Source organism: Nomascus leucogenys, chromosome 2, assembly GCF_006542625.1.
Source record: "Nomascus leucogenys isolate Asia chromosome 2, Asia_NLE_v1, whole genome shotgun sequence".
Classification (NCBI taxonomy): domain Eukaryota; kingdom Metazoa; phylum Chordata; class Mammalia; order Primates; family Hylobatidae; genus Nomascus; species Nomascus leucogenys.
Window position 1 is genome coordinate 89,448,259 of NC_044382.1, and position 27,584 is coordinate 89,475,842.

General features: G+C 41.0%; 2 protein-coding genes across 4 annotated transcripts in view; one reads left to right on the plus strand and one right to left on the minus strand.

Annotated features, from left to right (window-relative positions):
- Nucleotides 1-1,229: 1,229 nt before the first annotated feature.
- Nucleotides 1,230-27,461, minus strand: DHFR (dihydrofolate reductase). Of its 2 annotated transcripts, XM_030800808.1 has the most exons (7): nucleotides 26,950-27,113; nucleotides 26,535-26,584; nucleotides 24,257-24,362; nucleotides 12,814-12,940; nucleotides 8,826-8,941; nucleotides 4,077-4,162; nucleotides 1,230-3,939 (listed from the first exon to the last, which is right to left on the minus strand). In XM_030800808.1, exons 1-6 carry the CDS (start codon nucleotides 27,033-27,035, stop codon nucleotides 4,084-4,086), a joined length of 564 nt encoding a protein of 187 aa, XP_030656668.1. In that variant the 5' UTR covers nucleotides 27,036-27,113; the 3' UTR covers nucleotides 1,230-3,939; nucleotides 4,077-4,083. The 2 variants fall into 2 exon arrangements, with proteins under 2 accessions (XP_030656668.1, XP_030656669.1); XM_030800809.1 differs by lacking the exon at nucleotides 26,950-27,113 and adding an exon at nucleotides 27,383-27,461 and having other exon boundaries at nucleotides 1,230-4,162.
- Nucleotides 27,203-27,584, plus strand: part of MSH3 (mutS homolog 3) — a 229,626-nt gene continuing 229,244 nt past the window's right edge. The window contains exon 1 of one of the 2 annotated variants that reach the window (XM_003261531.3): nucleotides 27,203-27,473. In XM_003261531.3, coding sequence (XP_003261579.2) covers nucleotides 27,273-27,473 — 201 coding nt within the window. In that variant the 5' untranslated portion in view covers nucleotides 27,203-27,272. Of the gene's footprint in view, nucleotides 27,478-27,584 lie in introns of both variants that reach the window. The other variant, XM_030800806.1, reaches the window with a different exon arrangement.

Sequence of the window (27,584 nt, forward strand, 5' to 3'; positions counted from 1 at the left end):
GCTTGAACCTAGGAGGTAGAGGTTGCAGTGAGTCGAGACTGCCATCACTACATTCCAGGCTGGGCGACAGAGTGAGACTCTCTCAAAAACAAAGTATTCTCCTTATAGAGTCTCTAATTCTATTCTCATTAGTCATTTAATCATGCACTTCTTTTCTTTCTCCCTGCTGGAACATTTTTAATTACAAGGTTCAATCTTTCATAGATAACTATTTGTCTGAATCCTTTCAACAGCTGGCCAGCCAACCTTTTCCTCACAGTCATGTTGCCTAATTAGGCCATTAACTTTACAGTTTTTAGTTTACTACCTGTGTAAAGAAAGCATCTTGCTAAGGGAAATCTATAGTTTGTTTACTGTTTCTCTTGGAGTTACTGACATTAAATACTTTTATATGTATTTGCATTACACATTTAAGAAGGTCTTGTTCTTAAAATAGATCAGCAACAAGGAAATCTTTTTGAGACAGGGTTTTGGTCTGTCACCCAGGCTGCTGAAGTGATGACATGATTTTGGTTTACTGCAGCCTCCACCTCCTGGGCTCAAGTGATCCTCCTACCTCAGCCTCCCAAGTAGCTGGGACTACAGGCACACACCACCATACCCAGCTAAGTTTTTTGGTATATTTTGTAGAGATGTGGTTTTGCCATGTTCCCAGGCTGAGGAAATCTAATCTTTACAACTTTGCCTTCTGAACTCTTACATACACTAACTTATAATTTGCTTTCCTGTTTTGCTTCACTGAGATGTTCTAGAGACGGGAATTAAAACTTTTTTTCTTCCTTAGAGTGCAAAAGCAGTGCCTTACAAACTTAAGCAGGCTTCAGATTATCTGAGATGTTTAAAAGGCAGATTCTGGGGCCCATCCCTGATTCAAGAATAGCAGGTACAACATTTTGAGAAACATTGCCTTTAAGGAAGTGGGTATGTCACACACAATTTTAATCTCACAGAAACATAAAATGTGCTAACCTGAATATTTAAAACATATGTTTTATCATTTACATGTTTGCCCCAAGTTATCACCTTACAGTGCTGTTCCATAAGCTAATCTGGAAAAAGTGAGACTTGATTTTGATTGTTTCCTAACAACTGATCTTTGTTTTGTGTGACTCTTGGCTAATTCTATGTTTTCCTTTCTCTATTTTTAAACTGACCATGGAGATATATTGCCATCAAAGTTTCTTTGAAATTTTGTGTGGGGTGTACAAAGAACAACAGGGGGCCAGCACTTATGAACAAGTGTAACTCTTTATTAAGATAGAATTGTTCTTATTAAAGAAATAGATGAAAACGGTTAAGTACAATAAAATGGCTCCAAAAGTCTTACAATGAAAACAACAGTCCTGCCAGTTGTTCTTTCCAGGGGCAAATACTTTTCATTCTCTTAGTTTTTCCTTCTGTTAGTTACCTTCATGGGTTCTTCCAAATTATTGTTTTTTTTAGTTTTTCAAGTGAATGCATATATTAATACATAAAATTTTAAAAAGGCTTTTCAGTTTATAATGCATCCTGACAGTCCCCTGCCCCATCCCTCCTAATTCTCCAGAGCAATGACTTTTAACTCTTTTAGCAATGTTGTTTTTTTCCTCACATAACTACTTAGTCATTTCTTCATTATTATATATTATATAGTGATTTCTGGATATGACAGATGAGGATTTAGCTCTTACACCATCACAATCTTCACTTTTCTTCCCATATTGTCCCAAAGTGGTTACCATATTTAGGGGCTAAGCAGTCACCACATCATTATGACTGTGTACATACTGCTCCTTGTTGAGAAAAACAGTGTATTATGCTCTTCCTATCCTGTACTTCTTTCTGCCCTAGAATTAATGATTGCCTAACCAACCCTTTGCCTTTTTTTTTTACTTTTGCTTTATATTCAATGAACTTCTTTCCAAATGCCCCAAATCTGGCAATAAGTTATTAAGAGAAGGGATCTCACTAAGGTGGCCAGGCTGGTCTGGAACTCTTGGACTCAAGCCATCCTGCTGCTGAGCCTCCTGAGTAGCTGGGACTACAGGCATTGGCCATTCCACCCAGCTAACCTATTAATATTTTTACTGTTTCTTTTTAAAGCTAGCTCCATAGCTGGAATATTGCCTGTGTGGGATCCTATTTGCTGGATCCATGTCATTCTCTGGTTTGCGAACTCCTTCATTTTGCTGGAGTATTTTCTCCAACAGCTTCCCTATAAAGGGTACATGGAGGTAACCCCTGAGTCTTTGCTTGTCTAAAAATGTATTATTTTACCTTCACCCTTGATTATTTGGGTGAATATAGATTTATCAGTTGAAAATAACTTTCTAGAATTCTGAAGGCATGGTTCCATTGTTTTCAGATTCCTTTTCGAGACAAGGTCTCTTCTGTCACCCAGGCTGGAGTGCAGTGGCACAATCACGACTCACTGCAGCCTTGAACTCGTGGGCTCAATTGATTCTTCCATCTCAGCTCTCTGAGTAGATGGGAATACAGGTGTGTGCCACAATGCCCAGCTAATTTTCGTGTTTTTTTGTAGAGATGGGGCTTTGCCATGTTGCCCAAGCTGGTCTCAAGTGATCTGCCTGCCTTAGCCTCCCAAAGTGCTGGGATTACAGGTGTGAGCCACTGTGCCTGGCCAGTTTTTCTTTTATTTTCTCTCTACTTCATTCATTTCTCAAAGGCATCTCAAACTCCGTGGGCCCAAAACCAAAGTCAAACTCCATCAGAATATCCTGCTACTTACTTTAAAATATATCTTAAATCACAATTTCTTACTACATGCAACCCTTTGGTTCAAGCAACCATCATCCCTCACTTGAACTTAGAATTGGCTTTCCTGCTTCTGTATTTTTTTAAATTACAAAATATTTCAAATAAACCATGTGTGGCCTTATACTTTTTACTACATAAAAAGAATGAAGATGTGCCGGGTGTGGTGGCTCATGCCTGTAATCCCAGCACTTTGGGAGGCTGAGGTGGGCGAATCACTTGCGGTGACGAGTTCGAGACCAGCCTGACCAACATGGAGAAACCCCATCTCTACTAAAAATACAAAATACAAAAATTAGCCGGGCGTGGTGGCACGCATCTGGTCCTAGCTACTTGGGAGCCTGAGGCAGGAGAATCGCTTGAATCTGGGAAGGCGGAGGTTGCAGTAAGCCGAGGTCACATTATTGCACGCTAGCCTGGGCAACAAGAGCGAAACGCTGTCTTAAAAAAAAAGAAAAAACTTACTTACATACTTAAACATCAAATTGCTTTAAGTGTTTGGCATTCACTGTTCCCGTGCATGCCAGCAGCTTCTTACTGCAAACACCTGGGACTTGCTATAGAGCAGCTGGAGTACGTTCTGCCCACACATAGGACAGGGAGCTTACAACCAAGGAGAGAGTGGGGGGGGGATCAATACTCCAGCTTTCTCCCCTCCATTTCCCTGTATCTCAGCAGTATAGAGCTTGTTACCAATGAGAACCTGCTCGCTGACTTTAAACTGCTTTTCTTACCTTCTCAGTTCAGTTTCTCCATACCTCAATTGATGATTTCTGGTATGACCTAGCAAATAAACTGCTTTCACTGAAATTTCAGTCTTGGAATCTGCTTTGGGTTCCCCAATCTAAGACAGAAACATACTCATTTTCCCATCACTGGACTTCCAGGTTGTTTTCAATTTTTCACTGTTACAAACAAGGCCGCAACATTTATCTACAAACCTCTGGATATACACGTAGGAATCTTTTGGTATTTCCACTAGTGAAACTGCTCAGTTGAAGGGTATGTGGATCTTCATTTTTAATAAATATTACCAACATGTGAAAAGCCCGACAATGTCAAGGACTGGCAAGAGTGCCACATGTGATGGGTGTGGAATGGCAGCTCACTGTAGCAGGTGCTGGGGACTCAGTCGGGGTCTTGGAGAAGCACTTAGTTATAGCAAGAATGTCTCATAAATGGTATCTGATAGAGACAAGAGTAGTGGGGAATAAAAACAAGTTGCTTAGAAATAATTATAGATCTAAAGTCAACAAAAGACCTTTTCTAATGTAAAAATACATTTTTCAGAGGGAGGGGGAACAACTTAAACCAGAAAACACCTTCATATTAATCATTCTTCTCATATACTTCAAATTTGTACTTAATGCCTTTCTCCTCCTGGACATCAGAGAGAACACCTGGGAATCTGCAAGAAAAAAATATTATTTGTCCATTAAAAACATAGCTTCCCTGATTCTCAGTTTAAATGCATCAATAGTGCATAAAGCAAATAAAAGGTTTCCCTTCTTTTTTCTTCACAATGGTAAGCCACTGTCAAGTTAGATAAATATCACGCCAATATACTACATATGCAAATGGTAAGAAAAAAAACTGTAAACGATATAGAAAGTTAGAAAACAAAAAATAATTTCTCCTTTTTTGTTTCCTTTGGATTCCTCATTCTCTCAAAAACCAGTCAGCAGTTTCCCTTATATCTTTCCACTCTATCAATCACCCAGCTAATAGGAAATTTCTTAAGAACTTTTTGCAAGACTTACATTTGGTATCACATTTCTTGTGTAAGCAAAAGACAAAAATACAATCTGAAGCTGTTTAGAACATAACTGAAATTATGTGCCCTGGACAGTGACAGGTTCTCTGCTTCTGCTTGATTGATGGACACCACACTACTCTAATTCCACAATGTGTGGCCGATTGTAATTCCTTTATTAGGATCTGCTATTCCTGTTCCCTAACTCTCACTTAAGCCTGTGTTCTCTCCAGCTTTCCATCCAAAACCCAGCTTCTCCACTGAGGAATCTTCTGACCATTCCAGCCTCCAGTGAACCCCAATCTTTGGTTACTTCTTCAGTACTATGCAGGCTGCACCCCAGTATGCTCCAGGTGGTCAGGAACGCCTGCTTGAATCAGACTGTGCTTCACTCTGGTTCTGCTGTGTGACATGCCTCTGAGCCTGGCTGTCTAATAAAGTCTTCATCCTTGTAAAAAAATTTAGCATTGTTGGCCAGGCGCAGTGCCTCACGCCTGTAATCCCAGCATTTTGGAAGGCCAAGGTGAGTGGATCACTTGAAGTCAGGAGTTCGAGACCAGCCTGGCCAACATGGTGAAACCTTGTCTCTAATAAAAATACAAAAATTACCCGGGCATGGTGGTGGGCTCCTGTAATCCCAGGTACTCAGGAGGCTGAGGCAGGATAATTGCTTGAACCTGGGAGGCGGAGGTTACAGTGAGCCAAGATGGCGCCACTGCACTCCAGCTTCAGTGACAGAGCAGGACTCCGCCCCCACCCGCCAAAACCAGAAAAGAATGTAGCATTGTGCCTAACACATCAAGTGTTCTATAAATGGTGCCTACTAGTAGTATTGGTTTGTTTCATTTCTCTTTTTTTTTTTTTTTTTGAGACGGAGTCTTGCTCTGTAGCCCAGGCTGGAGTTCAGTGGTGCAATCTCGGCTCACTGCAAGCTCCGCCTCCCGGGTTCACGCCATTCTTCTGCCTCAGCCTCCCGAGTAGCTGGGACTACAGGCACCTGCCACCACGCCTGGCTAATTTTTTGTATTTTTAGTAGAGACAGGGTTTCACCGTGTTAGCCAGGATGTTCTTGATCTCCTGACCTCGTGATCTGCCTGCCTCATTTCTCTATTTTTTAAACTCACTGTAGGCAGGGACAACACAGTAAACTTTTAAGTCTCATGATATTCAATACATTGCTGAGTAATAATAGACATTAACCTTTGCTGACTAATTAGAGATTATGCATTTTTGGTAGAAAAAAAAAACATACAATGTAACAAAATTATAGGGAAAAGAAAAAGATACTTTCCGGAATAATTTATATTTCAGAGGAAGAAGCAATGTTTCTATTAACCATTTTCTATTATAATTTTAGTCTCTCTGGAATGAGTCATGAAAAGTAACATCTACATATATTTTTTGTGCAAAATTCTCAAGTGTCAAATTGTCAGTTCATAAGACAAAAGCAACGTATCAAGAAGTTTCTGGGCCGGATGTGGTGGCTCACACCTGCAATCCCAGCACTCTGGGAGGCTGAGGCCGAGGCGGGTGGATCATCTGAGGTCAGGAGTTCAAGACAAGCCTGGCCAACATGGTGAAACCCTGTCTCTACTAAAAATACAAAAATTAGCTGGGCATGGTGGCACGCGCCTGTAATCCCAGCTACTTGGGAAGCTGAGGCAAGAGAATTGCTGAACCTGGGAGGTGGAGGTTGCAATGAGCCAAGATCATGCCACTGTACTCCAGCCTGAGCAACGGAGCAAGACTCCATCTCAAAAACCAAAAAACCAAAACACAATTAAACTCAAGACTCTACAGGAAGCACAGGCTCAGGAGCAAAGGGATATCCGAGTCATGTGGACGAGTATGCCGGCATCCTGACAAGAAGCTGTAGGGTCAGAAGAAGAAATATCAGCCCATCCAAAACCTATTTCAAGGTGTCCACTGATAAGGGGCATATGTCCCAGCTCTGGAGCCAACTACTGCCTCCACAGGCCTCTTTTAATCTCTCTTCTCTTTGACTACGTGGTCACACAGAAGATGGTTAACTAGAAGTAAAAGCCTGTTTGGGGCTCATTAAGTAGACATCTGGGCCTGCTGGTTTGGTTGGGGTCTAGTGTGAAATAGTCTGAGAAAGATTTCTTCTAGGCAAGATGAATGAGAGCAGAGCCCTAGAGGATAGGCTGGCACAGTGCTGTTGAAAAATCGACTGCACAATGACCTACAGGGATGACGGCAGACACAAAGTAAAACCACTTTATTAATATGACCGTCTGCTCTGGCTCCCATCACTTGTGACTCCTTCTACATTCTAATTTTATTCTCTTCCTGCCTCACAAGTTCTCTCTCTCATCTGTATTTCGCTATTACTAGTCTATTTTTTAAATCAGGAAGAATGGTGTTAATAAAAGACTATGTTTGAACAGAAACCTATATAACCACAAGAGGTTAACTGATAGAGACAACGGGACTTAAACTAAGTGAGTAGCTGTGGGGAAAGGGATAGGGGAGGTGGAGAATGACCAAAGTTTCTATTTGGACAGTAGAAAGCAAATCTAAGTTCCCCAGCGCACAGAGATCTGGAGAGAAAGCCGCTCCATAACTGAGCAATGTTTGTTTTCCAGGGACAAAGTATATTCACTTTATCTTCACAGGTTTCCTTTTTCTCCATAGAATGAAGGACTGACTTACTCTAGGTCTCCCGTTAGAGAATTCCCTCCATTCCATTAAAGAGGCTGTTATGATGTTATGTTAGTACATGCCTGAAAGTACAAATGACCATCAAATGTTGCAGTGGAAGAGTTTTTTGCTTTCTCCCATAGCCTTGTTTAGAATATCCACTTTGGAGCCATTTCCATATTCCTATCTCAATCGATTCACTATTAAAATTTTCTAAGACATTTAAGAAGTACTAACAATCTGTCACAAACTTTCAAAAAAACAGAAGGGAAGAGAGCATCTCCTAACTCACTCTATGAGGTCACTTTTATTCTGATAACAAAACCAGGGGAAGGCATTAAAAAAAACAACAACTATAAATCATCCGTTTTGAATATAAATGCAAAAACATTCAACAAAATACTAGCAACCTAAGCCCAGTAACATATAAAAAGGATTATATACCATTACCAAGTAGAATTTATCCCAGAAACATTAGTTTAACATGAAAATCAATGTGATATACCATATTAATAGTACATTAAAATATTAGTATAAAAGACAAAAACCACATGATCATCTCAATAGACTCAGAAAAAGCATGTCACAAAATGTATAATACTCTCATGATAAAAAATACTAAATAAACTAGAAACAGAAGGGATCTTCCTCAATGTGATAAAGGCACTCACAGCTTAAATCACACTTGATGAGAGAGAAAAGCTTCCACTCTAAGATTCGGAACAAGACAAGTAAGTCTGCTCTTGCTATCTTCTAGTCAACACTGTACTGGCAGGTCTAGCCCTGGCAATTAGGCAAAGAAAAAATCCAGATTAAAAAGGAAGAAGTAAACCTATATTTGCAGATGACACTATACTGTATAGAGAAAATCCTAAGGAATCTACTGACAGAATTACTAAATGAGTTCAGCAAGGTTGCAAGATACAAAATTAATAAACAAAAATCATTTGCATTTCTGTAACTAGCAATGAACAGTCTGAAACTAAAGAAAATACCATTTACGATAGCATCAAAAGGAACAGAATACATAAGAATGAAATTAACACTGAAAGGTATAAAACATTGCTGAATGAAATAGGACCTAAACAAGGGGAAAGACATCACATGCTCAGGGGTTAAAATACTTAATATTTTTTTTGTTTGTTTTTTGGGAGTCTTGCTCTGTCGCCCAGGCTGGAGTGCAATGGCATGATCTTGGCTCACTACAACCTCTGCCTCCCAGGAACAAGCAGTTCTCCTGCCTGAGCCTCCCAAGTAGCTGGGATTACAGGCATGTGCCACCACGCCCAGCTAATTTGTTGTATTTTTAGTAGAGACGCGGTTTCACCATGTTGGCCAGGCTGGTCTTGAACTCCTGACCTCAGGTGATCTGCCGCCCCCCACCCGACCTCCCAAAGTGCTGGGATTACAGGCATGAGTCACTGTGCCAAGCCTTTTTTTTTTTTTTAAATTTATTATTTCCATAGGTTTTTGGGCAACAGGTTGTATTTGGTTACATGAGTAAGTTCTTTAGTAGTGATCTGTGAGATTTTGGTGCACCCATCACCCTGGCAGTACACAGTGAACCCAATTTGTAGTCTGAAAAGACATGTTATTTTCTATAGTCTTAAGCAGGAAATCCAAAGTGCTTCAAACTAATTAATAACCTTATACTTACTCTGGCAGAAGTTTATATTTCTCCAAATCAATTTCTGGAAAAAACGTGTCACTTTCAAAGTCCTGCATGATCCTTGTCACAAACAGTTTAAGATGGCCTGGGTAATTCATGGCTTCCTTTGAAATAAAACAACATCAATTTTCTTAATGTGTGTCAAAAGACAAAGAAACTCTAATATTTATGTTTAATTAGTTAAGTTTATACTAGGTATTAAAAATATGCTTGGTACTGCCAAAGCATATTATTAAAATATCCTATTCTTTCATCTGGGGTGCTGCAAAGTATGCCTTAGTTATATTGAGAATGACACTAACCATTATCAATAATTATGAGAGACTAAGTTTAAATATAGTCTGGCCTCCAGTTTGCTTACAAGAACTTTCTAATTTAAGCATTCTCTTTTATTGTTTCCCCTTTGGCTGTTTAGAGTTAACAGCCCCAAATTATCTAGTTGCTCTCTATAGAAAAATTTACATAAACATGTATGAATAAGATAGTACAATTTAATGAGACCTTGACTACGGAAAACCCCAAGAGCATACTTAATACATATACATAAAATTTAATAATGCTTCCAATTCTCGGAAGATAATTACAATGCTAGTAGACAGGTAATTTTTCTGCTTCCTGGTGCTAACAATTGTATTAACATTTGGCTTTATATTGCACATGACTTTTCTAACTCTGCCTAAAATATGGTTGATAATTTCTACAGAAAAAGTTGCCTTGGAATGAGTGTATTAAAATTCTCATTCATAAAATGTATGTCTTAATTGCAATTCTAAGAAAGCAGTAATTCTTGATCTCAAATAGCTTATAGAAAAGAAAAATACACACACACACACACAGACAAATCCAAGTGTTTATTTTTAAAATTCCAAATAAGGGTACAGAACAAATTTCACTTTTTATTTTCAATATATCATTTTATATTAAATCATTTATTATCTTTGCTACAACTAAATAGATGCTCTACTCTCTACTAATTCTTACTGTACCAAAAATTTAAAAAGTGGAATGCAGAGTCCCCCCTTATCTGCAGTTTCACTTTCCAGTTCGTTATCTGTGGCCAACTGTGGTCTGAAAATATTAACTGGAAAATTCCAGAAATAATTCATAGGATTTAAATGACATGCTGTTCTAAGTAGTGTGAAGAAATCTTGTGCCGTTCTGCTCTGTCCTGCCTAGGACGTGAATTATCCCTTTGTCCCGCACAAGCTGTCTATGTTACCTGCCCCTTAGTCACTTAGGAGCTGTCTGGATTATTAGATTGACTGTGGTGGTGAAGTTCTGTATTAAAGTTGATTATAAGCTGGGTGCAGTGGCTCACACCTATAATCCCAGCACTCGGGGAGGCCAAGGCAGGTGGATCACCTGAAGTCAGGAGTTCGAGACCAGCCTGACCAACATGGAGAAACCCCATCTCTACTAAAAATACAAAATTAGCTGGGCATGGTGGCGCATGCCTGTAATCCCAGCTACTTGGGAGGCTGAGGCAGGAGAATCGCTTGAACCCTTGCGGTGAGCCAAGATTGTGCCATTGCACTCCAGCCTGGGCAAAAAGAGCGAAACTCTGTCTCAAAAAAAAAAAAAAAAAAAAAAAAAAAAAAAAAAAAAAAATGTTGATTATACAAGGCAAACCTTCTGTAAAGGGAGAGATGGTAAATATTTTAAGCTCTGAGGGCCATAGGGTTTCCTACCTTTGCAGGCCACAGACAGTACTGAATGAATGGGTGGGGCCGTGTTCCACTGAAACTTTCTTTACAAAAATAGGCTGGGAGGTCCGATTTGGCCTATAGGAAGATAAGCCTGAATGATATCTACAAGCTGTTGTGACGTGAGGCAGGTGTAAAAATGCCATTTGAAGGTTCTACTTCCTATTTATCTATACGTAGATTTATCATATAAATGCATTTACGTACTTATATTGTTTAAAGAATACATTTTCAAGTGACTATGGTAATGAATCATTCAAAGTGTGGTAGGCACTGAACAAAATAAAGAAATAACTTGTTTTCTTAGAAGAAATTCATACTTGGATAAAAATATCAAGGAAAAAATGTCCATTTTCTTCTATTACAAATGGGGAAAATAAGAGGTTCTAGAAACAGGAGCCCGAGAAACAGATTTTTTTTTTTTTTTGAGACAGAGCCTCACTCTGTTACCCAGGCTGGAGTGCAGTGGCACGATCTCAGCTTACTGCAACCTCTGCCTCCCGTGTTCAAGTGATTTTCCCACCTCAGCCTCCCAAGTAGGTGGGACTACAGGGGCCCGTGCTCACACACAACTAATTTTTGTATTTTTAGGAGAGATGGAGTTTCACCATCTTGGCCAAGCTGATTTAGAGATCCTGACCTCAAGCAATCCACCCGCCTTGGCCTCCCAAAGTGCTGGGATTACAGGCATCGGCCTACCTCTTCTTTCTAAAATAATTTCACTGTATATATCTTACCACAAGACCACCCACATGGCAGAAACTAGATTTTTCTTCCTCCTCATAAATGTTAATTTTTCATTGGTGTTTTAAAAGGCAAATACTTCTATTTGTTATCCTCGAAAATTTTAAAGCTGGAAGTCATTTGGTATTAAAAAAGAGGTATATTGGCCGGGCGTGGTGGCTCATGCCTGTAATCCCAACACTTTGGGAGGCCGAGGTGCGTGGATCAGCAGGTCAGGAGATTGAGACCATCCCGGCTAACACAGTGAAACCCCGTCTCTACTAAAAATACAAAAAAAATTAGCCAGGTGTGGTGGCATGCGCATGTAGTCCCAGCTACTCGGGAGGCTGAGGCAGGAGAATGGCATCAATCCGGCAGGTGGAGCTTGCAGTGAGCCGAGATCGCGTCACTGCACTCCAGCCTGGGCGACCGAGTCTTGACAGAGTGAGACTCCGTCTCAAAAAAAAAAAAAAAAAAAATTTGTTGAAGAAGTTTTCTGCTTGTAATAAATTCATATACATCTAGTTAGTGTATATCAACTGAGAGCCCCAACCCTTTCTCAGTGAGAGATATATTCATCCTGAAAGACAAAGGGATAACTCAGTGTATCTAGGGTACATTCAGGGAGTAGAAACCAGTGCAATGCAAGTACAATTCTCAGGAAAAGATTTAGAATGGATTTTAAATTGGAAACATCAATTATTCTTTGATTTGAAAGTAGACTGGTACTGGGGAGATGTTGGTCACAGGATACAAAATTTCAGTTACATAGGAGGAGTAAGTTCAAGAGATCTATTGTACATCTATTATTTTACGGTTAATAACAAATGTATTCTTGAAAATTGCTGAGAGTAGATTTTAAGTGTTCTTATCACATTAAGTGGGTAATACATATGTTAATTAGCTCCATTTAGCCATTCTACAATATATACACATTTCAAAACAACATGTCGTACATAATACATATATATATATATATGCAATTATTTGCCAATTAAAAAGATAAATAGGCTGGGTGTGGTGGTTCACACCTGTAATCCCAGCACATTGGGAGGTCAATTGCCTGAACCCAGGAGTTCCAGACCAGCCTGGGCAACATGGCAAAATCCTGACTCTACAAAATATACAAAAATTAGCTGGGCACGATGGTGTTTGCCTATAGTCCCAGCTACTTGGGAGGAAAGGTGGGAGGATCGCTTGGGCCTGGGAGCTCGAGGCTACAGTGAGACAGTGCCACTGCACGCTAGCCTGGGTGACAAAGCAAGACCCTATCTCAAAAATAAATGAATAAATAAAAAAGGCTGATACAGACTAAAATATTTATTTTTGCATTTCTATTTAGTTTGTATAGTATCAAACAACAAATAATTTGAACTGACAACAAATAATTTACAGTACAGATAATGTGCTGCTTCCTGTACTCATGGCTTAATTTTTTAAAGGTTCAGACAATGTGTTATACCTGTTTCTTCTACTTCCTTTAAATGGCAGAGAAGCTGAAAGAAAGTAGAATAGAACATTTGTTTTTATTTACCAATAACTACACTTACCTTATAAACAGAACTGCCACCAACTATCCAGACCATGTCTACTTTATTTGCTAATTCTGGTTGTTCAGTAAGTTTTAAGGCATCATCTAGACTTCTGGAAAGAAAATGAGCTCCTTGTGGAGGTTCCCTAAGGTTAAAAAAAGAATTCCACAAAATGTTTGTAAAATCCATCCATACTAGTCAAATAATCTGACTAAGAAGCAGTGACTATAGAACTAAAATCATCATAAATATGAATCCTTTCAACAGAAAGCACTTAACATCAGTATGGCCTATGACCAATCATTCAGCCTACATTTGTACATCTGTGGTTCACAATGAATCATAAAACCACGTGATATTTTGTGATATCTCTGGTGGAAAAACATCAGAATAGTAGTTATTTCTGGAGGGGTGGAATAAAGATTAACTTGGACAGGGCAGGAGAGAACTTTCTGGGGGTGACAGGTAATATTCTATATCTTTGATAGGGCTGGGGTTACACAGGGGTATACATTTATCAAAACTTAGCAAATGTACATTTAAGACTTGTGTCTCATGTAATATTTATTTCAGAAAAAAACTGTAAAGAAAGACTGAATCATTTTATTTATTTATTTATGAATGAGACGGCGTCTCGCTCTGTCGCCCACGGTGGAGTGCAGTGGCGCGATCTCGGCTCACTGCAAGCTCCGCCTCCTGGGTTCATGCCATTCTCCTGCCTTAGCTTCCCGAGTAGCTGGGACTACAGGTGCCCGCCACCATGCCCGGCTAATTTTTTGTATTTTTAGAAGAGACGGGATTTCCCCGTTAGCCATGATGGTCTCAATCTCCTGACCTGCTGATCTGCCCGCCTCGGCCTCCCAGAGTGCTGGGATTACAGGTGTGAGCCACCGTACCTGGCCAAGACTGAATCATTAATGGTATGAATGATGAAGTATTTAGGTGGAAATACACTAATGTCTGCAGTTAATTATGAAATGCAAAAATGAACAACACCAATTGATGGATGAAATGTGTGAAACTAGTAGAGTAAAATGTTAATGGTAGATCTAGGTGGTGAGTTTACTGTAAAGTTCTTTCTGTGTGAAGATTTTCCTGATAAAATATTAGAAAAAGAGTGATATGTTTGAATGACTGCAGAAAAGCTTGGAATGACATTCAGACTGTTAATATGTTGTTACCTTTGGGAATGGGGAAAGGATTTATGTTTCAAACAATACAGGAATGGGTGAAGTATTAAAAAATGAGCTTATTATTACTTATGTAATTAAAATCCAAAAGGGAAGAAGTTAATTAATTTCAGTGTTTACTCAGGGGTGGTCCAATACTTTGGCTTCTCTTGGCCACATTGGAAGAAGAATTGTCTTGGGCCACACATAAAATACACAAACATTAACAATAGCTGATGAGCTTAAAAAAAAAAAAAAAAATCTGTGCATAATGTTTTAAGAAAGTTTACTAATTTGTGTTGGGCATCATTCAAAGCCATCCTGGGCCGCTCTGAGGCCTGCGCGCTGTGGGCTGGACAAGCTTGGTTTACATTAACTAGCTTAGTCCCTCCCAATCTCTGAAACTACTTTGTTGGTCGTGGTGGGGGTTGCAATTCCCTTTATAAATGATGAAACAGATAGAACTAGGCTTTCATAGTAATTAGATACACAACAGAAATTACAATTCAATGTCAAGTTTTTAGCCTGGTGCTTTAACAAGATTATATAATTGCCCTTGAACTCGTAGTTATAATAAGGATTAATCAAGAATAGGTACTATTCATTCTCGATTGCCTCCTCCCTCTCCCTCCTAATATAAATTTACTCTGTCATTCTTAAAAGAATTAGGTTAGAGCAAAGAATATACTTTGACTCAGGCTGGAAAAAGACATGGTGGCCAGGGAGAAGTTAAACAAGCCCAGGTATCTCCTAAGGTATCAGGGCAGTTGCAGGGACCAGGTTGGATTAGGCTCTTCAGGGAGAGAACTGAATCTAGAAGAAACAAAGATTTGGAGTTGGGAGAGAAGAGAGTTTAGTTAATAAACAGATGATGGCCAAAACAGAGCTGTGACGGTGTTAGTAATTGCAGCTGTGAAGACTTCCTTGCCCTTTTTTGTAGTGAGTCTGGAAAAGAAAGTGAAGAACAGATTAGCCAGGCGTGGTGGCTCACGCCTGTAATCCCAGCACTTTGGGAGGCTGAGACAGGCGGATCACAGGAGGTCAGGAGTTCCAGACCAGCCCGGCCAACATAGTGAAACCCCGTCTCTACTAAAAATAGAAAAATTAGCTGGGCGTGGTGGCGCGTGCCTGTAATCCCAGGTACTTGGGAGGCTAAGACAGGAGAATCGCTTGAACCCAGGAGATGGAGGTTGCAGTGAGCTGAGATTGTGCTACTGCACTCCAGCCTGGGCGAGACAGCGAGACTGTCTCAAAAAATACCAACTCCACTTCCCGCCCCCCAAAAAAACCCAAATTAAATATAGAGCAAAGTTAGAGATTTAAGTTAAAGCAAAGGTATGAAGAATATGCTTCCGTAAAATGTGGCTATTTAGCAGTTTAGAGGTAAGTATCACAGGAAACACTGGACCTCCAGGTGGTTTGTAAAAAAGAACATGCAAAAAGCTGAGCTACTGTTTGAGTTCATCAGCCCTTACACGGCACAAGTGCTAGAAATACAGTAAATGACAAATAGCAAGCATCCAATATAGTCACATATTTCACTGCTGAATTTCTTTCCTATAATTATTTTAAACCAATCTAGATTGGATTCCCTGACAAAGGAGAGTTGGTATGTAGTAGCATATGTATTCTTTGTTAAGAAATGTGTGGACATTTCTTTGTGATTGAGTCTTGAGGGTTTGTATGAAGACTAAATGAGATAATGTACAGACTGCATTTAACTGGCAATTGTACGTGGTACTATCATTCCTTTTTATAGATGAGGAAACTGAGGCTGAATGGTTAAGAAACTACTGGTCACACAGCCGGGAAATGATGGACCTGGGAGTTGAACTCCAGCAGATCTGACTTTGAAACTTGAGCTGCAATTTGTTACATGGACAAAAGACTTCAGTTGGTGCCTGTGGGCTACAGGGTCCTCTGATTCAGGGGCCCTTAAACATCAGGATGGTGGGGCTTAGATTAGGCAGAACCCTCTGACTCTTGTCCTCTGGCCTTATCTGATTATCCCGGGTGCCATATAAACAATATCCTTTTTCACTGTTCCTGATGTGAGGACTGCCGATGGAATTCTTGCTCAAGTTCCCAGAGGAGTGTTGGGAAACCACTTAAAAACAAAAAACCCTGAAACAGAATAGTGTCTTAACCAGAACGCAAAAATACACCCTCAATTTAAGACCCTTCATACTGAGCCTTTAAAAATACTAAGCCATACCTCATTTTACTGTGCTTCACAGATATTAAGGTGTTTTTCTTTTTTACGAATTGAAGGTTTGTGCCAACCCTGCACTGAGCAGGTCTATTGGTGAAGTTTTTCCAACAGCATGTGTTCACTTTGTATCTCTGTTACCTTTTGGTAATTTTCACAATATTTCAGGCTTTTTCATTACTATAATATGTTTTGGGGATCTTGCTGTTACTGTTGCAAGTAACTGTTATGGGGTGCCATAAATCATGCCCTTTTAAGATGGTGAATCGATACATGTTATGTGTTCTGACAGCTCCACTAACTGGCTATTCCTGTTTCTCTCCCCCTTTTCTGGCCTCCCAATTCCCTGAGACACAACAATACTGAAATGAGGCCAATTAATAACCCTACAATGACCTCCAAGCATACGAGTGAAAGGAAGAGTCACATATTTCTCATGTAAAATCAAAAGCTAGAAATGATTATGCTTAGTGAAGGAGGCATATCAAAGCCAACACAGGCCAAAAGCCATGCCTCTTGCATCTAACAGCCAAGTTGTAAATACAAAAGAAAAGCTCTTGAAGGAAATTAGAAGTGCTATTCCAGTGAAAATGTGAATGGTAAGAAAGCAAACAGCCTGGCAAGGCGTGGTGGGTCACGCCTGTAATCCCAGAACTTTGGGAGGCCGAGGTGGACGGATCACGAGGTCAGGAGATCGAGACCATCCTGGCTAACACAGTGAAACCCTGTCTCTACTAAAAATACAAAAAAGGTGGCCGGGCAAGGTGGCAGGCACCTGTAGTCCCAGCTACTTGGGAGGCTGAGGCAGGAGAATGGCGTGAACCCAGGAGAAGGAGCTTGCAGTGAGCCGAGATCACGCCACTGCACTCTCCAGCCTGGGCGACAGAGCGAGACTCCGTCTCAAACAAAAACAAAAACAAACAAAAAAAAGAAAGCAAACGACCTTATTGCTGATGTAGAGAAAGCTGAGTGGTCTGGACAGATCAAACCAGCCACAGTACCTTATGCCAAAGCCCAATCTAGAACAAGGCTTTAACCCTCTTTAATTCTGTAAAGGCTGAGAGAGGTGAGAAAGCTATAGAAGAAAAGTTTGAAACTAGCAGGGTTTGGTTCATGATGTTTAAGGAAAAAGCTGTCTCCAGAAGAAAAAAGTGCAAGGTGAGGCAGCAAGTGCTAATGTAGAATCTGCAGCAAGTTTATCCAGAAGATCTGGCTAAGATCATTGATGCAGGTGGCTACACTAAGAACAGATTTTCAGTGGAGACAAAATAGCCTGCTATTCAAGGAAGATGCCATCTAGGACTTCATAGCTATAAAGGAGAAGTCAATGCCCAGTTTCAAAGTTTCAAAGAACAGGCTGATTCTCTTGTTAGGGGCTAATGCAAGCTGATGACTTTCAGTGGAAGCCAATGCTCATTTACCATTCTGAAAATCCCAGGGCCTTTAAGAATTATGCTAAATCTACTCTGCCTGTGTATTAGAAATGGAACAATGAAGCTTGGATGACAGCACATCTGTTTATAGCATGGTTCACTAAATATTTAAAGCCTACTGTTGAAACCTACTTCTCAGGAAGATTCCTTTAAAATATTCCTGCTCATTCTGCAGCCCATGGATCAAGGAGTAATTTTGACTTTCAAGTCTTACTATTTAAGAAATACATTTTGTAAGGCCGTAGCTGCAATAATCAGTCATTCCTCTGATGGATCTGGGCAAAGTAAATGGAAAACCTTCTAGAAAGGATTCACTATTCTAGATGGCATTAACAACATTCATGATTCATAGGAGATCAAAATATCAACATTAATAGGAGTTTGGAGTTAGTTGATTCCAACCCTCATGATGGCTTTGAGGGGTTTAAGACTTCAGGGGTGGAAATAACTGCAGATGTGGTGAAAATGGCAAGAGAACTAGAATTAGAAGTGGAGCCTGGGCCGGGTGTGGTGGCTAATGCCTGTAATCCCAGCACTTTGGGAGGTCGAGGTGGATGGATCACGAGGTCAGGAGATAGAGACCATCTTGGCTAACATGGTGAGACCCCGTTTCTACTAAAAAATACAGAAAACTAGCTGGGCGTGGTGGCGGGCGCCTGTAGTCCCAGCTACTAGGGAGGCTGAGGCAGGAGAACGGCGTGAACCCGGGAGGCGGAGCTTGCAGTGAGCCGAGATCGTGCCACTGCACTCCAGCCTGGGCCCCAGGCGAGACTCCGTCTCAAAAAAAAAAAAAAAAAAAAAAAAAAAGTGGAGCCTGAGGATGGAATGGAATTGCTGGAATCTCATGATAAAATGTCAATGGATAAGGAGTTACTTCTTACAGATGAGCAAAGAAACTGGCTTCTTGAGATGAAATCTACTCCCGGTGAAGATGCTGTGAACATTGTTGACCACAAAAGATTTAGAATACTACGCAAACTACGTTAATAAAGCAACAGCAAGGTTTGAGAGGATTGATTCCCATTTTGAAAGAAATTCTGTTGTGGGTAAAATCCTATAAAATAGCATCACATGCTCCAGAAAAATCTTTCATGAAAGGAAGAGTCTATCAATATGGCAAACTTCACTGTTGTTTTAAGAAATTGCCACAGCCACCCCAGCCTTCAGCAACCATTACCTTTATCAGTCAGCAACCGTCAATATCAAGGCAAGACACTCCACAGTGAGATTATGACCCATTGAAGGCTCAGATGATTGTTAGCATTTTCCAGTCATATTTTAACTAAGGTACATACATTTTTTAAAGATATAATACTATTGCACATCTATTAGACTATCAGTATAGTGTAAATATAACTTATATGCACTGAGAAAAAATTCATGTGACTACCTATATTGTGATATTTGCTTTATTTATTGCAGTGGTCTGGAACTGAACCTGCAGTGTCTCTGAGGTATGCTCATATTAAAAATTGGGTATGATCCAGCCTCATAATGGAATACTATGCAGCCACTAAAAATATTTACAGGACTTTATTTTCTAATATATTGAGGGAAAAAGAGGTGGGTTACAAAGTGGTACTATGTGGGATGGTTCTATTTTTATAAATCACCTATGTACTATTCATTCTGTGATTTCCGAATCCCTACTTTGCTAGGGGTTATGCTAGATTCTGGGGATAGAGATAAAATATGCAGTCCCTGCACTCAAAGAGATTGTTATGGCAGTCAGAAATATCTCAGCAGTGACTATAATGTATGAAAGGACATAAAATGAAGACATGCAGAGGACGCTATACAGGAACGCAGGGCCGGGGTGATGAGGGAGAATACTCCTCAGGGCATGATTCCTTAACTGAGTGTCAAAGGAGATAAAAACATGTGCAAAGGCACAGGCATGACAGACTACAATCGAAGTGTGGTATAGAATTTTATTTTAATCATACTAAAGTTATTTAATATAAGAAAGCTCTGAGGAAGTTGAGGGTATAAGAAAAGTAAACTGTGGTGAGGTTTAAAACAGGGTAGGCCAAACGCGGTAGCTCACGCCTGTAATCTCAGCACTTTGGGAGGCTGAGGTGGGCAGATCACCTGAGGTCAGGAGTTCGAGACCAGCCTGGCCAACATGGAGAAACAGCATCTCTACTAAAAAACACAAAAATTAGCTAGGCTTGGTGGCACATGCCTGTTATCCCAGCTACTTGGGAGGCTGAGGCAGGAGAATTGCTTGAGCCAGGGAGGTGGAGGATGCAGTGAGCCGAGATCACACCACTGCCCTCAGGGTATAAAACATTGCTCCAAGAATGTAATTCCCTGTGAGCCTGACTGCTGGAACTGCTTGTTGTAACCTGAAACCAGTTTTATCTATAGCTTCTGAGATAACTTGCTGCAACTTTAGAATTGATTTTGCCCACCACTCACTGCTCGCCAGTCAGAGCTTGCTAGCTCCCCCAAACCTTAGTAGTGCCAATGAACTTTCTCAAACAGCAGTAACATTTCTCCTTTTAAATAAAACCTCTAACCTTCCCTTTGTTCTTCAGACATATGGAAGGCCACTTGTGTGCATGTATGCCCTAAACTGCAATTTTTTTCTTCCCAAACAAAATATTAAATTCAGAGATTCATCTCAACATTTTTATTTTGCCTTTGATAATAATCAAAGGTTGGGACAGCAGAGCAAGGTGAAGATAGAAAAAAAAAGGAATCCAGAATCAAGTCAGGGGAGATGAGAGTTGATTTAGGTGGCAGTGGATTTTTTGTCTCAAGATCGAGGGAAACAAGAACAAAGTAATATGTTAAGGTGAAAATGAGATCATGAGTCTGTTCGCTGTGATTTCATTAATATTACATTAATGTGTATGTTCTATAAGATAGAAAGTAGCAAGTTTGTGGGGGTGGGGGTAGGAACTGATATCTATACCCTTCTGTGTGCCAGAAACTTTACATACAAAATTTCAGTGAGTCTTCAAAATCACCCAAAAAAGTTGTCATTATTCGTCTCATTTAATATGTAAGGAAAGAGGTTCAACAAGGCTTACTTGTAACCTGCCTAAAGTCACAAAGTTGTTAGATGCCATAGTAGATATCAGAAACCAGGTCAGTGTTTGCTACTCCAAGTGTGTGAGTGGTAGGGGGAGAGAGAACTGCACCTTCAAGAAGTTTTAATCACTGTGGAGACTCTGATAGTGAGATTGTAAAAAATTATAACATGAAATTAAGTTAACTTTCATGGATGGGAGACTATTTAAATCTTATATAATGGAGGCAATTTTGGATTTTCTAAAGATGGTGTCTACGCTACTATAGCATTACAGTAAAACTTGTTTAATTTTTGGTTCCAACGAGTTTTTTTTTTTTTTTTTTTTTTGAGACCGAGTCTTGCTCTGTTGCCCAGGCTGGAGTGCAGTGGTATAGTCTCGGCTCACTGCAACTTCTGCCTCCTGGTTCAAGAGCTTCCCCTGCCTCACCTTCCTGAGTAGCTGGGATTACAGACACTTGCCACCACACCTGGCTAATTTTTGTATTTTTAGTAGAGACGGGGTTTCGCTATGTTGGCCCAGCTGGTCTTGAACACCTGACCTCGTGATCTGCCCACCTTGGCCTCCCAAAGTGCTGGGATTACAGGTGTGAGCCACCGTGCCCGGCTGGTTCCAAAGACTTTTAAAAGCCACTTTATTAATATAAATCACACACCATAACATTCACCCTTTTAAACTGTATAGTTCAGTGACATTTAGTAGATTCACAGAGTTGAGCAAGCATCACTCCCATCTACTTTCAGTACATTTCCATCACACCAAAAAAAAAAAAAAAAAAAAAAAAAAACATTCTGTACTCATCAGTGGCCATTCCCACCCTTCTCACCTCAAGTTCTTTTAAAGCCACAACTTGATTGTCTAGACAACTTTGGAAAAGCATTTTCCCTCAATACCTTACTAAGGAAATATTTACCCTAAATAACTTGTGTTTGGTAGAAAATTTTGTGATCACTTTGAGGATTCAGTTTCTTCTTACACTGGGGGAGAGGGGTGAAAAATGAAGTATCTTTAGAGTTGGCATAAGCAAGCGATTTCCATGTATAAATCTCTGCCCTCTTATTCAAGACCCTGCAGTGCCTGGCACTCAGCAGGTGCTCACTATATATGTGGGACTGACCAACAAGTAAGGAAGTGGGAGGAAGAGCAACAACAACAAAAAAGAGCTCTAACATTTTTTACTAACTGGTATCACTATTTCCCTGGCATGCTTGATAACAAAGACTTTAAATTTTCTTAGCCTTAAAAAAAAAAAGCACAAGACACCAACATATGTTATATATAAATACACAAGAAGCAACCAAACCCAATTACACGTACCACAGGGAGGTCGTAAAAAAAAATTACACTCATCATATTTGAGGAGAAATGCTGGCTCAAGTGAACATCTCCCCCACTGAGATTTCTTTCTGTTTGAGCTCAAGCTAGCCATAAACAAACTTGAGTAGTATACAAAAATATCACTAAAGAGTTTCTTGGAATGGCGATATAGTCTGTGAATTTGAAATCTACTAGGAAAAGAGATAATCAGAGCATCCTAGCAACCAGAAGAACAGAACAGCATGAAGATGGAAGCAGGTGGCAAGATGCACATCAACAAATCTGCCCCGTCACCCAGAGGCAATCAATGCAAATATTCTATACACTTTCTTCTTGGTTTTTACCTATGCCATTCTAGGAAGAACGGGAGAAAATCTATGTAAGCCTGAATCCCCTTAGCCTATAGAGCTGTGTAGTTCTTTCCTTCCCATAGTGTTAACTTGGCTAGGATATAGTCCTTGGTTATTCAGATACTGCATCTAGGTGTTGCTTTGAAGGCATTTTGTAGATGTGATTACAATTCAGTTTTTTTTTTTTTTTTTGAGACAGGGTCTCACTCTGTTGCCTAGGCTGGAGTGCAGTGGCACTATTTTGGCTCACTGCAACCTCTGCCTCCTGGGAACTACAGGTACACGCCACCACGCCTGGCTAATTTGTTTGTAGAGACGGGGTTTCATTATGTTGCATGGTTGGTCTCAAACTCCTGAGCTCAAGTGATCCACCTGCCTTGGCCTTCCAAAGTGCTGGGATTGCAGGGGTTAGCCACTGTGCCCAGTCAGACTTTAATCTGAGTGGGCTGATTCAATCAGTTTAAAGGCTTTAAGAGTAGAGTTGAGGCTTTTCTGAAGAAATTTCACCTGTACCGCTTCAGCCCCTGCTGGAGAATTCCAGCTTGCCCTTTCTGATGGCCTGCTTTACAGATTTTTGGACTCACGTACCCAGCCCCCATAATTGTGTAAGCCAATTCCTCGCAATAAAACTCTAATATACCTATATCTATCTACTACTGGTTCTGCTTCTTTGGTTGAATCTTCACCAATACACATGGGAAAAGAATACCATGACCACTGTTCCCAAGCAAGTAGTGCCCCAGGATACTGCATTTTTTTTGGTGATTATATTATTAGGCTAAGAATGATTAACATGCCAGATCCCAGACTTTCCCCTTAGGTCCTGATATGGTTTGGCTGTGGCTGTGTCCCCACCAAAATCTCACCTTGAATTTTAATAATCCCCACATGTCAAGGGTGATACCAGGTGGAGATAAATGAATCATGGGGGGTGGTTTCCCCCATGATGTTCTTGTGAGAGTTAAGTTCTCATGAGATCTGATGGTTTTATAAGGGGCCTTTCCCCCTTTGCTTGGCACTTCTCCTTCCTGCCACCATGTGAGGAAGGATGCGTTTGCTTCCCCTTCCACCATGATTTTAAATTTCCTGTAGCCTCCCCAGCCATGAGGAACTGTGAGTCAATTAAACCTCTTTCCTGTATAAATTGCCCAGTCTTGGGGCAGTTCTTTATAGCAACATGAGAATGGATTAACACAGGTCCAATTCTGGCCACCCCTCAACCTCCCAAGCCATTGGAGTTGACTTCCTGGGCAGTCTTAATATGATTACCCCTCCCAGTCTCCAGTCACCAGGGTATATCCAGGCTTCATGAACTACTGACTCCAACCCTGGGTTGGAGGACAGGAAAATTCTTAGCAGAGGCTAACTGGAGATACCTGCCTCTCTCCAGGATCTCTAGAACCATTTCAATACTTTGAAATGTTTTACCTTCAGACACTGGGTAATGAATGTTAAGTACAAAATATTATTGGGTATTGTGGTTAACTAGGAATAATAGAGCAGAAGATTATGACCCATTTCGGCCCATCTTAAAATTCACATTTTATTGCATTTAGGGTTGGGTCCAGAAAGGGGATCATCACTTAATTTTAGCAAGTCCCAAAAAATAGTTGTTTTGACTTTATTGAAACTACAAGTTATTGATTACACTGTATAATTTATATTTGGGCCTACTGAATGATGGTTCAAGATAACTTGCAAATCTGATACCACAGTGAGCTATTTAATGTTTAATGTAACTTTTCAAGGTGATGAAATCAATTACTCAGGTAGTAGAATAAGTTATTGTCATGTAGTATAAATAACTGCTTATTAATTTTCTATAATCACCTTTGTGATATTAAGCAGCTTCATCAATAGCTTTTATACAATTTCATTTTATCATATACTGATCTCCACTATGAGACATGATTTTCTTGTGGTGAATTTATGTTAAGGTACTTACTTGAGTTCTCTGCTGAGAACTAAATTAATTCTACCCTTTAAAGGTCGATTCTTCTCAGGAATGGAGAACCAGGTCTTCTTACCCATAATCACCAGATTCTGTTTACCTATAAAATCACAAAGAAAGCCTAAGTATATTTTGGGAATATACATATATTTTCATATATTTATATACAACAGGTCCTTGGAGAACATCGTTTTCCTCTAACATTGATGAGAAAAATAATCAATTTCTGTCCAGGGCCACCATCTGTGTGGAGTCTGCATGCTTTTCTCATTTCTGCATGGGGTTTCTCCAGGTATTCCAGTTTCCTTCCACATCCCAAAGACATGCACATTATTATTCTTAAATGTATGTATAGCTCATATTTACTTCAGTGTTTTATATTAGAAGTGTTTTTGGCCTTCATTTAGAAGTTTGGTGATGTTTTTGTGACCAGCAATATGCCCTAGGAACTTAACTCTTGTGTACATCCAGTAGCCTATGGTAAAATTGGTTTTGCTATACATTGTTTCACTTAAAGTCACAGTTTCCAAGAACTCACAGATGACATTAAGTGAGGACTTTGCATAGGTATGTGCATAGATATGATGGACATCCTGACATTTAGTGGATCTCCTTTAAAAAAATTGAACTTAAAAGTCTTACCAAAATTCATACTTATCACCCATTACCTAAATATAACTATTTTTCCCTTTGGCATTATCCAATTTATATCCAATATTTAGTTTTAATCATTTGCAATTGTGTATAACATAGTAAAGAGTAAAGATTCTGGGGAGGCCAAGGTGGGCAGATCACGAGGTCAGGAGATCGAGACCATCCTGGCTAACACGGTGAAACCCCGTCTCTACTAAAAACACAAAAAATTAGCCAGGTGTGGTGGCAGGCGCCTGTAGTCCCAGCCACTCAGGAGGCTGAGGCAGAAGAATGGTGTGAACCCAGGAGGCGGAGCTTGCAGTGAGCCGAGATAGCGCCATTGCACTCCAGCCTGGGCGAAGAGCGAGACTCCGTCTCAAAAAAAAAAAAAAAAAAAAAAAAAAAAAAGATTCTGAGCCAAAGTGCTCAAGTTGAATGCATTTTGTCATCCACAAGGCAAATCGTGTTAACCCCTTGTGGTTTACTTTCTTTATCTATAAAATAGAGATAACAATAGTTCCTGCTTCTAGGGTTGTTGTGGGAATTAAAAGACTTAGAATAAAGTTCAGCCTCTAATCAGTACTGTCAAAACTGTTTGATACAATTGTATTATATTTGTGTACTTTGTAGATTGATATTAAATCATACTTTTAAAAATAGCTGCTTAATGTTCCACTCAATTACCTTAAAACATGTTTAATTATGTCTCTATCCTACTCTTTTAACGCTTCTATAAAAACTTTTTACATATAGCGTCCACTTTTGGTTCAATTTCTTAGGAAAATGACTTTGAGAGTCAGCTATCTGAACCAAAGAAACATTAACATTACCAGACTATATCGGGATTTTTGAGACTGGCTTTTATCAATTCTTTAGCTATGGGCTCTTGTCATCATCTCTACCAGTGACCTAAGTGTCAAACCCAAATGCCTTTTATCTGTCCCATTAAAGAGATGCAGCCTCTGCTCCTTTCTTACTGCTTCCATTTCCTCTGCAATGCCTCCTCTTACAACCATAAATATCCAGGTCTCTTAGGTTTTAAACGGGGCATCTCTCAACCCCCACATTCTTTTCCTTGGTTATTCCCTTCCCTCCAACAGTTCAATTCACCTAGATCCCCGTGCCTGAAATTATCCTAGATGTCCTAGAGGCACCTCATCATTACAATGGTACATTATTCTCCACTCCCTTACGTATCACGCCAGCTTTCAAACTGAAAACCTGAGCGTTCATCCCTGATGCATCATCTTCAAATTCCAGATCTCCAAAATCCAGGGTCATGTAACCTTAAAAAATTTTTACCCTCTCTTCTCCACTGCCCTCGTTCAGGCCTTATCTCTTCCAGCAGCTGTTCCAAAGGCCTCCTCTGTTTTCCTTTCGGAGTGTTAACCTCCACCGAAGCCTCCACCCAGTTGCCAATTCTGCCCCATGCCTGATAATCTGCTCGTGCGTTAACATACACAAAATTTCTAAGACAAAAAATTTTTAATAATGGTAAATGAATCTTGAAAACTGCATACAGATCATACAGATCCATAATAAGAGAAAAGGTCCCAGATTAACACGGAAAACTTTCCATTTAACTAACATTTGCACTGGTACACTTCATCAAGCAAGACCCTACTTAATCCCACATTACCTTCTACTGAAGAGGTTGTGGTCATTCTCTGGAAATATCTGAATTCATTCCTACAAGTTAGAGAAACAGCGTTACTCGAAACATTATCCCTTGGGCTCGAGTTCTAACGCACCTGACAAACGGAGCGCTGTGGGCAGGGGTGAGGTGTTTTCTCCAGGGCTGGGACTTTGTCCTGGGCGAGGGCGCCGCAGGGCAAAGACCTCACCGGGCAGCAGGATCCGGGCAGAAATCAGCAACTTGGCCTCCCGCGCAGCAGAAAAGGGGAATCCAGTCGGGCCCACCCTTCCTGCCAGCGCAGACCGCCAGTCTGGCCCCATCCTCTCGCCGGGAGTCGGCCCGGCGCGTCCCACCCAGGTACCCCGATCGCGGGCAGCCTGCGCCAGTCTGGGTCCCATCGCCCCGGACCGGCAGATACCTGAGCGGTGGCCAGGGCAGGTCCCCGTTCTTGCCGATGCCCATGTTCTGGGACACAGCGACGATGCAGTTTAGCGAACCAACCATGACAGCAGTGGGAGCACCTCCGAGCCCGCTTGTTACAGCAGAACGCGCGGTCAAGATTGGCGCGAAATTGTGGCCGCCCCGCCCCCTCGGCCCTATTTGTGCAGGCGAGGCCCCGCCCCCCAGCCCCGGCGCACGCAGGGTCGCGGCGTGCTCGCGCCCGCAGGCGCCTGGGAACTGCGGCCGCGGGCTCGCGCTCCCGGGCGGGCCCTGCTGCCGGGCTGCCCTCCTTGCCCTGCCATGTCTCGCCGGAAGCCTGCGTCGAGCGGCCTCGCTGCCTCCAGCTCAGCCCCTGCGAGGCAAGCGGTTTTGAGCCGATTCTTCCAGTCTACAGGAAGCCTGAAATCCACCTCCTCCTCCACGGGTGCAGCCGACCAGGTGGATCCTAACGCTGCAGCGCCCCCAGCGCCCACTGTCCCGCCCCAGCTGCCGCTCCACGTAGTAGGTTCTGAGACCCGGCAGGGCCGTCGGAGCTGGGGGGGCGGGGCTTGTGGGTGAGGCGGGCGGAGGCGGGGATCCTGCGCCCGATGATAGGGCTGAAGAAGGAAGGGG